General features: G+C 46.7%; 4 protein-coding genes across 4 annotated transcripts; all 4 read right to left on the bottom strand.

Annotated features, from left to right (window-relative positions):
- Positions 1-490: 490 nt before the first annotated feature.
- On the bottom strand, positions 491-1408 carry TREMEDRAFT_58014 (uncharacterized protein; the record flags this gene model as incomplete). The annotated part of the gene is made up of 3 exons (XM_007001042.1): positions 491-579; positions 669-808; positions 1305-1408. The coding sequence occupies 3 exons, from the start codon at positions 1406-1408 to the stop codon at positions 491-493; spliced, it is 333 nt and encodes a 110-aa protein (XP_007001104.1).
- Positions 1409-2793: 1385 nt separating this feature from the next.
- Positions 2794-4238, bottom strand: TREMEDRAFT_58013 (uncharacterized protein; the record flags this gene model as incomplete). Its single annotated transcript, XM_007001041.1, has 3 exons — positions 2794-2850; positions 2961-3571; positions 3686-4238. The coding sequence occupies 3 exons, from the start codon at positions 4236-4238 to the stop codon at positions 2794-2796; spliced, it is 1221 nt and encodes a 406-aa protein (XP_007001103.1).
- Positions 4239-6201: 1963 nt separating this feature from the next.
- Positions 6202-9974, bottom strand: TREMEDRAFT_41409 (uncharacterized protein; the record flags this gene model as incomplete). Its single annotated transcript, XM_007000844.1, has 10 exons — positions 6202-6428; positions 6588-7732; positions 7776-7944; positions 8114-8392; positions 8510-8621; positions 8879-8976; positions 9024-9161; positions 9354-9480; positions 9604-9714; positions 9909-9974. 10 exons carry the CDS (start codon positions 9972-9974, stop codon positions 6202-6204), a joined length of 2472 nt encoding a protein of 823 aa, XP_007000906.1.
- A 1388-nt stretch (positions 9975-11362) lies between these two features.
- TREMEDRAFT_58011 (uncharacterized protein) lies at positions 11363-11674 on the bottom strand (the record flags this gene model as incomplete). The annotated part of the gene is made up of 1 exon (XM_007001040.1): positions 11363-11674. The coding sequence occupies one exon, from the start codon at positions 11672-11674 to the stop codon at positions 11363-11365; it is 312 nt and encodes a 103-aa protein (XP_007001102.1).
- Between the last annotated feature and the right edge of the window lie 341 nt (positions 11675-12015).

Raw genomic sequence — 12015 nt, 5'->3', positions numbered from 1 at the left:
CGCAAACTTCGTCCCCGACAAAGTTCGTAGCTCCCTAACTTCATATCTCCCTAACTTTGTATCTTCCTAACTTCGTATCTCCCTAACTTTGTATCTCCCTAACTTCCTGCATGACTAACTTCGCCCTCGACGAAGTTAGCTTCCTAATACCCTCGTGAGTGATGAAGTTCATGAGAACTGGATCGTTGATGGCGAACTGATGTCCAAAGGAACCTCGTTGATGGGGAAAGATGATGTCACGTGGTGCCGCGTGACATGTTCTCTCTTGGACTACCAGTAAATGGTCAGCACAACACATGTCTGCCGCTCGTCACCTCATGCAATATCTACGTGGTATAGTTGTTAGGTGACGGACGGAAGACGTGACGCCTCGAAGTGTCACGGGGCTTAGCGTGACGGATCGAAGATCCGTGCAACTACAAAGTGTCATGGGTAAAGATCATGACACTTCAAAGCGTCACACTTTCCTGTCCATGACCGTGAGGAGAAATCATCTCCATTGATCCCCATCAACTTCTATGATACCAAACTGTGTCCAGGATATGAGGAGAGCTGCTAGAAGAGCTTCATCCACTTGGGCTCAAAAATAAGCATGCATGCATTCCTCTATAGCCCCATAAAGCTTCACTTTTGTCCATCTCACACTGGGAGTAATGTCAGGATCTGACCCAGTTTGAAGGTCAAGAGGGGCAGTATTTGAGCGGTATAATCTGATAGAATGGGTACTCGTGGTGTCAGAAAAAATGTGTTGGAGGAGGGAAGTTTCTTCCATGTGTCATGTCTTCCGTCTGTCACGGGTACCCCCGTGCTGCTTCGAAGCGTCACGTCTTCTGTCCGTCACCTAACATAGTCAAACTCTGCCTTTCATATGATGCTTCACTACCACAAGCCAAGCCATTGATACATGGGTATTCAGATTCCGATCGGGGTGGATGTTTGAATACTCGTTGATCTACCACTGGGTTCCTCTTCTATGCTTTTGGCGGACCAATTGCTTGGCAATCAAGACGACAATCAACTACCGCTTTATCTACTGCAGAGGCTGAGTACATGGCAACCTCAGAGGCAGCACAACAAGCTTTGTGGCTCAAAGAACTCGCACGTAACTTTGGCTACTACCACACAAAAGGTATCTCAATCCCCTCTGATAACCAAGCAGGTATCCTTTTGTCAAGAAACCCTGTTCAGCACAACAGGTCAAAACACATCGACATACACTACCATTTCATCCGAGAAAAGGTAGAAAATGGAGACATTGTCCTGTCATATGTGTCAACTGAAGAGAATCTCTCTGATATACTCACAAAGTCACTTCCATCAGAACGTCACCACTACCTCTCTCAAGGTCTGGGTCTGCAGAATCCAAAGATACAGGAGATACGGGACGAGGGGGAGTGTTGAAAGACATGTGGTTGTTTTACGTAACGTCCCACATCTCCTACCAAAGTTTCCACCTCCTGGTAGTTCTTTATCGCTTTATACAGAGCTAAGAACTACCAGGTAAGTGACTATAGTCATGCATCGCTTTATGCAGAGCTAAGAACTACCAGTTACTACCACTCTAGCGATCATCAACACAACGCACCAGCCACAATCCAGAACTTCCTGCAAGATATGTTTCATGACCTCTTGGATGAAGGAGTAGTAGTCTACATAGACGACATCACAGTATATTCAGATACGATTGAGAACCATCAGGTAATTGTCCAGTACTAGACAGTCTCTCTGAAAACAATTCGGTTGTCAGTCCAAGGAAGTGCAAATGGAGGTCTACAGTAGTGAGGTAAAACTCTTGGGGTACGTGATCAGACACAAACAAATTGAAATGGATCAAGAAAAGGTGAAAGCTATTTTAGAATGGGGAGAACCTATGACAGTCTGAGATACTCAGTGTCATGGTCACAACTCTGACCTCCACTTTCTTATCTTTAATCTTTTACCTCTGCTCTCAAGCCTATCAGGCATAAATCCCAAGTGTACTCTAGTCTATCTTCCTCTGCTCTCAAGCCTATCAGGCAGAAGTCCCAAGGACTTATCTAGTCCCTCTTTCCTCTGTTCTGATGCCTTGTAAGGCATAACCTCTCAGTCTCTTGTTCTTGCAGCTCTTCTATGTTCTGCATCGTTCCTCATTGACCACCTTCAACAAAGTCACCGATTTCCCGCGCATTCCATAGGATGTCATAGTAGGCCGTAGGTAAACGCAGAAACGTAGAAAAGACAGTCAACACGGGAATTGATGGATGATTTTGAAGGGATCGTGGGCATTGATGGAATGGTTTTGATGAGCTCGGATTTAAGGGTTCAAGGAAGAAAGGGTTAGATGTGATCATTGTGGACGATGATTTTTTGAAGGGGAGATACTATCATGACCACGTGCATCAAAGTTGCGGGTTTGGGTAATATCCAGTCACCTCCGCTACCTGCCACCGATAAACACTACCAGCCACCCTTATCTACATTACACTCTCATTCCATGTACATAAGGTAGTGCATAGCTTAGAACAACTTTGGCAAATGTATCTTGTCTGTCTCAACATGCAAGTTCTCATATACATTTGCCAAAACTTATTGTTCACTCCTCAAACTACTTGCTTTGACCTTGTATCATCTCGCAACTAGTTCAAGTCCCTACAAGTAGTCTCATCACCCTCGACGCAGACGCTTTGACCTTCGATCTGGTCCTTGACAATCCGATCGATTACTCCACAATGGCTCCATCTACGAGTCACCCTATCCTCAGGTGGAGTACCTGCTTTATATGAGTACTCTTCCACCCTTCGTGAGGTTGGTAGGTCAGTCTCGGAGCTTCTTCCCTTTATGCGATACAACGAGGAGGGAGCCGTTCCAGGTCTTTGGAGTGTCACATTGTCTTCTTCTTTAGCACTTGGATCTTCCATTTCAAGTGAAAGAGGACTTTCATCATGTGAGTCTCCACTTGTACACTTGGGATGTCCACTCACTTGGGAGAACAGCAATGAGGTTGATGCGGCTTTTGCATCTTCCCCGCGCATGACAGTGTCCCTGTCATTTGGAGAGAATGTATGAGCCAAGGTGGTTGCTGGCACGGTAGTGGTAGACTGTGTGATAGACTGTGTGGTAGACTGTGTGATCTTGCACTTGGGTTCGTTATGTGATGGACCGAGGCTGTAAGGGGTTTCATGGATATGTCCAAGTGCTGGTTCTTCACTCCCAAGGATGGGCAGCTTATTTTCAGTTATTCCAGGCCTTGATTTCCTATGTTTGCCACTTTTGCTGACTACTTGAAACCCATTGGGATTGTCATCAATGCTTTGTGCCACAGTTATAGGTTGAAACCCCAGTCCAACAGAAGTACTTGTGAGTGGTGCCTCAGCAGCTGACTGAGCAGTTGCAGTGTCTTCATCTGATGCATGTGTTTCCCTGGATGCCTTGGCCTTCACACCTTTTTTGCGGGGTTTTTTCTTTCTGCCACTTGCGGAACCACTCTTGGTGGGTGGTGTTGTTGGAGTGTCCCAATATTTGTCACTGGAGTCAAAAGGAATGTATGTTGTCTCAGGAACTGATGATGTCTGCAGTGATGCCAAATAGAGTTCTGTATGGTCAGCACAACTACTAACTTTGTATTGCCATGTTATCAGTCCCCAGGTTTGGAATGCAATCTTATACAGTTACACACATTGACTTGAAACAAGCCGGTTCGACTCACGAAGAGCTTGAAGATCTGCCTCCTTTGCCTGAGAAATTCTCCTGAATGTAAGTTGATCAGATGGCACCTCGGACCTCTCGAATTTACTCATATCTCCTTTGAGCGAGAGATTTTCGGACTCTTCTTTCAGGGCTCCAGAGTTCAGGACAGAGAGACGTTGCTCAATGATGGTTCCGATTTTAAGTATTTCGGCTTGTATGATACGGACTTTGTTCTCAATCATTTTCATTACATCCTTTGACAGTGTATTTGCACTGTGTTTCAGGCGAGCTCCCACAAGTATTTCTAACACATGTTTGGTTGTTGTTCTGTATGCTTTGCGGAGAGTAGCATATTTATCCTGGCTCATTGTTCTCAGAGTTTCCAAAGAAAGCCCGGAAGATGTAAGCCCGGGCCACTGACGTAAGTCCTGAGGTAAGAATTTATAATCAAGGGTTGCTTTAGTGCAAAAATACACTTTCTTCATATCGTTAGGATCATGTTTGACCGACCATGGTGGGTCAGAGAAATTAAAAGATGGCACAGATCCAGAGGCAGTGGTTGCAGTATTCATTCTACCCTCAATTATTCAACTTTGTCTTGTCAAAGTCGTAGTAAAACGTAATGTCCGAATAATTCAGACTGGTTGATGTGATCTCAAGGATGAATTAGCGATTCGTCAATAGATCAGTCTCGTCAGTGAGAGAAGAACGGGGGGATTGGACAAGTATTGATCGTCATTTTATAAGCATGATTCTAGCGGAGTTGAGAGTAGTCGTGAAAGGAAAAGGTGGTTTGGACGTTTTGCTTCTTCCTCCCTCTCCATGGTGGAGGAGGCGGTGTCGGTCATACGGTCGAGGTCGAAATTTCCCACGGTCCGAGGCGGTGCGTGTCGCGAGGTCGAAATTTCCCACGATCCGAGGCGGTGCGGATCTTGGACCAAGGTGGTAGAAGAGTGTGGGGTTGGAGGTGAGGATGGCGAGAACGTGGGAACGTGCGAACGTGGGAACGTGGGAACGTGGGGGAGAACGTCAGACACAAAGGCGGTGGGAAGAAGTATGGTGAAGAATGGGCGGTGCGGGAAAAGGGAGCGATAGTCAGATTGAAGGAATGGAGGTAGCGATAGTTGTTATGAAGGAATGGTAATGATGGGTGGATCGCTAGAAGGGTGAAAGCGGAGTGAGATTGGTGGTGGAGAATGGGCGGTATGGAAGAAGGGAAGGAGAGCGGGTATGAAGGAATGTTAGTGCGTGAAATGAGAGTGGAAAGGGGGAATGGAATGGTCTTGAAGTGATAATACGCGATGAGAGAATGATAGATGGTATGTGAGAGTTATTCAGAAGTGGGACGAGAAGAGTTGCGGCTGATGGGGGTTGATGTCGGATGAAAGGATCGAACGAGTCAACGACAAAGTAAAGGGCTAAAAGTTTGTTGAAGTAGAATATCAATGTGTTCATCTTGTTTCTATCTCAATTTTGAAACGGGAATTCCGTCGTTCGACAAGATCAGTGATTATAAAGTAGTTGGTAGGTTCCTAATCGTGTATCGATCTGAAGGGGTCGATGAATGTAGAGCAAGGTAGATACAGATTGCTGGAAACAATGGGAGGATGAGATACATTCGTTGAAGTAAATAGATTCGAAGGAGTGAATGGATTCGAATGGCAAAGCACGAGATGGATTTGATGAAGTAGATATATCCGAAAGAGTGATCAAAGTCAGAATAGCAGGAAGTCTCAACGTAGAAGATATGTGAATTCAGAGTTGGATAAATGAACGGAGTGTGGGGGATAGATCATCTATCCAGGAACAGGAGATGGATTCCGAGCAGGAGATCCAAAGAATCTGAGCGATGAATGAATTTGAAAGAGTTGGTATATTCAGAGTAGTGGATATGTAGAATGAGAGCACGAGATTGATTCGTTGGAGTAGATAGATTGGAAGGATTAGATACGTAAGGCCAGACTAGTAGTTGTATACATTCAGAGTATTAGATGGATCCGGACCCGGGAAAAAAATTGGAGACCGAGACAAATTCAGAGTATGAGATTGATTGAGTGTGGGCGGTGGATTAGGAGGTGGATTGAAGAATAGGACAATGTGGTCAGTACGAAGTGAAATACCAAACTCAGTCGTCAATGATGTAAATGAGTCGAAAGAGATTCAACCCACTTGAAAACACGTTGTAAATCAGATCAACTTCATTATACCCCTCCCTATGCTAAATCTTTCCCATCAGTTTTTACAATCTTTCCAGATCCTCTCCAAAACACCGTCTACAGTATGTCCTATTACCTAAACCATCATATCCGTTTCTCTCCTTCAGCTCCTGACACTATATGAACTATTGGGCAAGAAAAATTCCCCTCAATATTTTCATCCAGTCTAGTAATCATGTCAAATCCTTTCACTTTTCACGCATACACACCTGTTTCGATATCGCAGATCATATCATGAAGATGTTCAAGGTAATTTCGAGATCCCTCATATGAGATTCCTGCACTACCATCGTGTACCATTCTAGCTCTCCATACTCTTTCATATTAAAGATCCACCAAATTGTCCCGACGGCTGTTGGTTTTGTCCTGCAAAAGGTGATCCAGCGCCGAACGGATGTCCACCTACACCACCTCCACCTGCACCACCGACCTGAGGTTGTCCAGTTGAGGTAGAGAATAAAGATTGTCTGAAAGGGTTAGGACCGGTTTGTTGAGGTTGTATGAATCCTCCTCCTATTCCCTGACTCCCTATTTGTCCCGAACCGACTCCAAAGAGATTACCCGTTTGTTGGGTCTGTCCGTTGTTCAAATTAGTTCCAAATGGGACACTTGTTTGTTGATTTTGCGCATTATTAAGATTATTTCCAAAAAGGTTCCCCGTTTGTTGATTCTGTCCATTACCCAAATTCGTACCAAACGCCACACCAGTGTGTTGTGATTGAACTCCCCCTTGACCTTGTCCACCAAACGGAAATCCTGTCTGTTGAGCCTGTACTTGACCCGGATGACCAGATTGATTGGGCGATTGAACGGGAGAAGGTTCGGGTATTGGGGGTAAAGATTCTACCAATTGATTACCAAAGTTTGAGGTAGGTTTGAAAGGTTTGATGAAACTACCACCGTAACCCGTTTGTTGAGGTTGTATAAATCCGGTAGGTTGCGTATGTAGAGGATTGGATGATGTTGATCCCGTGAATTGTGAGTTCAAAAAGTTCGGGGTGTTGTTTCCTGCGAATTGGGAATTTGACGAGGTAGCAGTTGAAGAACCACCAAAAGGTGCTAAGAATTCCGTATTGTTATTCGAGTTGTCGAGAGTGAAAGCGGAAGCGATATCGGCCATAGCGCTACCGTTCCCTGTTCCTCCGGTGACATTGGACTGACCAGACGTTGACCATGGAGATGATCCTTGGGTTTGACCAGTCTGATGAGATTGAAGAGCGGGTTGAAACGAAGATGGTGGATGTTGACCGAACGCACCACTGGCTAGTTGGTTCAAGTTCGGACCTTTCTGTTGAGGTGGCGGTAGAGGCGCAGGGACACCGCCAGGTGGGGCAAAAGGGTTTTTGGATCCAGTTGCTTGAGCTTGTAGGGGTTTCGTAAGACTCGCGCTTCCCAGTGCTGGTGTTGATCCAGGTCGTTGAATCTGGCTGATTCCGCCGGCGTGAGGCTGCGAGAAATCTGTCGGATAAAAAGGCGTGGGAGGTTGGGAGAAAGGACCAGATTGACCGATAGATCCCATTGAACCACTGAACATGGACTGGCGGAATGGGTTGGACCCAGTGGTTTGAGGTTGAATAAAGCCCGTCTGCTGGGACTGTAATGGTTGTGGTTGAGATTGGAAGCCCGTTTGTTGGGGTATGAACTGTTGAGGTTGAGGTTGACCAAAATCACCAACAAACATGGTCTGTCGATTTCCAAACGCCAAAGCCCCAGTCATCTGCGGTCGGATGAAAGGTTGAGTCGATGGCATTCCAAATCCGGTAGCTTGGGGAGGGATGAACCCGGTTTGTTGAGGTAACATGGTGCTCTGCCTGAAAGGATTGAATGCAGCCGTTTGAGAGTATCCAAGACTGCATCATCAGTGGGAGACATGGTACGGGTTGAACAACTGACCTCTGAGCGGGACCAGGGAACATAGTCGGTTGATTGTTGGTTTGAATCGAGTCGAAGAAATCTTGTATCTTCTGGTCGGCTCCAGCGGGAGCGGAAGGACCGGGAACTGAAGTCGCGATTGGAGGCGCGGACTTGGGTGATGGCGGAGAGGTGAGTTTGGCTGAAGGGGCTAGAATGTCAGTCTGCCGAAGTTGACGAGTGAAGTGCTCAGAGAGAGAGAATTGTTGACTGAGGAATCACCCTTTACGTTGCTGCATCACGCCAACAAAGTGGTCACTGGTGAGAATAAGGAGGGCATAGAATATGGGCAGTTGGATGGGATTACACCGATGACTCACGATTCGGACTCGGAGTTCTTGCCTTTCCTTCCACGACTCCCAGACTTTTCCTGTATTCCTGTCTGTTTTGTTCAAAATTCGGATCGTTTAGGTATTCCTCTAAAGCTTTGACCAGCCCCGTCGGAGCATGCTTCAGGTTAGGTACAGGAACATTGACGATGTTATGCAATTTTCTTGCGACAGCGAGATAGTCCACGACGCGGTCGGTCTGTTTGATGAAAGATTTATAAATCTGGAAAGATTCCGTGGCGTCGAGTTTTGACATCTCAAAGTAATGTTCTAGTCATCAGATCTCCTCCAGCAATCTCCACGATCTGGAGAAAAGGTGGAGATTTATGGTCTCGGGTAATGGTATGAGTATGAAGGTACGGAGATTAGAGCTCGAAGGAAACGGACCTAGGATGTTGCACACCCCTTCATTACCTGCTTGAAATAAGACCAGAAGATCTTTCACCAACATACGAAATGCCAAGACGGTGTTTTCTTCTCGTAGATCGTCATCGTAGAACTGTGATCAGCACGCGGAATCGTGCGAATTGAATATTTGTAGTGGAAGTGGGAGGAGAGCTTGAAGTTGGGTGTCTTCCAAATTTGGTGTCGTTTATCAGGTTGAGCATATTGCTCTATGTGGACAAGATGGCAATAATTCAAGGGATGAGGCGAGGGGGAAAGAGATGAAGTGAGTGAGACGATGGCAATGCCAACGTCACGAGAGGACTCCGGATATGTGATTCTGGGTTACAGCTCTGAGAGATAGAAACTCACCTTACATAAAATCAGAGAATCAAGAATCCTTTGAACCTGTTTGACCTCCCTTAACAATCCCTTTTCCACCGGCAAATGTCTCAACCTCCTCGCTTTGGCTACAACCGTCAACATTGCTGATTGATTCAAACGCTTTCGTACTCACAACCCGCGCCCAAACCATTGCTTCTTCGATTCGATTCCGTTTGTACTTGCACTAGATCATGTTTAATCTCTCTATATGCTCTTATTCGTATATCTAAGTATGTGGCGTAGTTTGACATGTTACTTGGGGGGTTGTATCCTGTACGTCAACACGAAGAGCTTCTACGGGTCACTTCAATCATACAGTCTCGAACCTGACTGCATCCCTTCCTCTTTGTGTGATGGTGAGAGTTGAGATGCAGGTAGAAATGGCTATAGGCTCGTGTAATGGTGATTACGGGCTGAGTCGACAATCTGGTTCAGAGTGATCATAGATGAGGGAGACACTCACCATCCCAATTCTGTCCACCGACGTTACGCAACCTCAAAATATCTCCTTGACTCAGGACATCCAATAATTGGTCTGTTGATCCGGATCGAATCATTTGATGTAAAACCAACAAAGCTTTGAAAACCACCTAAAAAACGCATCAGCACCTGCTGACAAACGTGTCTTTCTCACTCCTCTGGAAACACGGTGGACATCTGTTATCGGTCGATGGGCGATGATGAATAGTAGAATGCGACGAAAGAAGACTCACCACAGCGTTAGGTTCTCTTAGCCGTAATGATAAAGAACGACATATGTCTAAAATAGACCCATCGTCGGAGTAAGTAGCAGCGACAAGTACACTTGTTGTATCAGCACAGACCTTTGTCAGTGAGATGTTTACTTACTCCACATACTGTTCGTCAGCTCTTGTTTTCACCTTGATACCGAAGCGAACGCTGACACATAGAGTGAGATGGAAGAGATGGATGAAGGGGGAAGACCAGGGAGAGATAAGTGAGACAGGTGGGTGGGCAGGGTGGGTAGGGAGTGTTGATATGAAAGTGGAGAACTCACTTTTGCCTTTGGAGCGGCGTTTTTGGGTTTACAAGCGAGTTTCACGGTCTTGTCAAGGTTTGACATTATGTATCCTCTTCCCTCTTTCTTCTTTTCCACCTTATCGATGTACAAAGAACGGTTGGATGAGGAAAGGTCAACGTGTTATGGGAGAAAGCGGATGACAAGGTTGAGTATCGTATCGTGTTGGTTCCTCTTGGTAAAGCCTTCGTTGAGTCAGCCCAGCCACTCGGTGAACAGATGACATACCCCGTTATGCCTCGGAAGATGTGTCTAGCACCTAAGAGATGTTTATATGTATAGAGTGTGCACCAAGAACGAGAGGTGGGTAAGGGAGGGAAGGAGGCATGGTGGGGCAGACGGACAGAGCGGGGATCTCCGCTTTCACCCACCGTAGGGTCACGTGACTCTCCCCTCACTGCACCGCGTGTAGGGATAATCCGGCCACTTCTGTAATTATTCCCCTCACTTTTTTTCGGTTTTTCCCAAAACACGCCACTCAACCTTTCCTTCACCCCACTCCCTTTCCACATACCATCACTCCACATACACATACCATCACTCCACATCCACATACCATCACTCCACATCCACATACCATCACTCCACATCCACATACCACCACTGCTGAGTCAAAACTCCCACTTCAAAACCATGCTCAGTTCTCTGCTTTTTGCACTTAACCTGCTCCCACACATGTGTTCAGGCCTGTCATCCAGCCTTCTTGTCTCCATGTGAACTAGTTCCCATTTAATATGATCACTTCGGGCTTCGGGCTATTTCGCCGAACCGTCAGGCACACCCCGAAACATCAGGCACACCCCGGCACACCCCGGCACACCCCGGCACACCCCGGCACGTAGGCCAAACATAAACAACTTCAAAATGAATTTTTTAACATCAAAGTCTCTATAACCTTTGTACTCTACTCACATTCTCTACTCACATTCTCTACTCACATTCTCATCCATTTTTCTGCCCATATGTCTGACACCAGCCAGCAGGCAAACAATCTCATTGTCAATGCTGCCAGATCAATCACCAATAGGCCTGGGCGTCCTCCAAGAGTATTTCGCCATGATTCAGATGCGATCTTTGGAGTTTCGAAAGTTGTACCAGGCGAGTTTTCAAGATTACAGTCCCCTGTGTCAAACGATTTGCTCACTTACCCCAGATCTTCCTACTCAAACTTGGCCAAATCCCTCACTTGTACCAACCGGAGACCTGTTCGCTGAACGAGCCCAGATACACACAGGTTAGTTATCTCGTCCTATGTGTTGTGGATAAGCTTCTAACTCCCAGATCGTCTCTCCACTGTGGCCGAAGAGGAAGCATTGCAGTTCGCATTGGCCAATGGCACACCTCTTTCAGCCGTCAGGGCCGAACAGCCCAGCGAACACAATAAGCAACACAATACCGAACAGCGCAGCTCTCACGATGGCCAGCGAAACACCCTACACCCTATCGAACAGCCCAGCGAACACGGCAGCCAACCAACTACCGAACAGCTGGGCGAGCAGCCCAGCGAACACGACAGCCAACCAACTACCGAACAGCTGGGCGAGCAGCCCAGCGAACACGACAGCCAACCAACTACCGAACAGCTGGGCGAGCAGCCCAGCGAACACGACAGCCAACAAGTCACCGAACAGCTGGGCGAGCAGCCCAGCGAACACAATAGCCAACAAAATACCGAACAGCTGGGCAAGCAGCCCAGCGAACACAATAGCCAACAAGTTAGTAAATCGATCTCGAAGAGTTCCCATTCTTCGTCTTCAAACTCCACGCCTTCGACACCTTTCCAAGCCACTGGCTTGAGTCCAATTCAATCAAACACTTCGGCAACTCCACAGTCTACATTCGGCTCCTCATCAACTGGTGACCTTGGCGTCACACCCCACAGCATCGATCAAGGCCGACGCGAAGCTGCTCTTCGTCTCCAGCTCTTGGAAATTCCTTCCCATTCTTACACATCCGAAGGCCCCGAAATCCCTCAGCTTGACGTTTCGGTACACCGATCTCAAGCTAGCCAAGGTGACAACATACGCGAAGTTGGTGGCTTTGCCCGCACACCCAAGCAGGATATCATCAACGATCCCCGATACGA

The sequence above is a fragment of the Tremella mesenterica genome, assembly GCF_000271645.1.
Source record: "Tremella mesenterica DSM 1558 unplaced genomic scaffold TREMEscaffold_1, whole genome shotgun sequence".
NCBI classification, from domain to species: Eukaryota; Fungi; Basidiomycota; class Tremellomycetes; order Tremellales; family Tremellaceae; genus Tremella; species Tremella mesenterica.
This window is presented reverse-complemented; position numbering and strand designations above follow the sequence as displayed.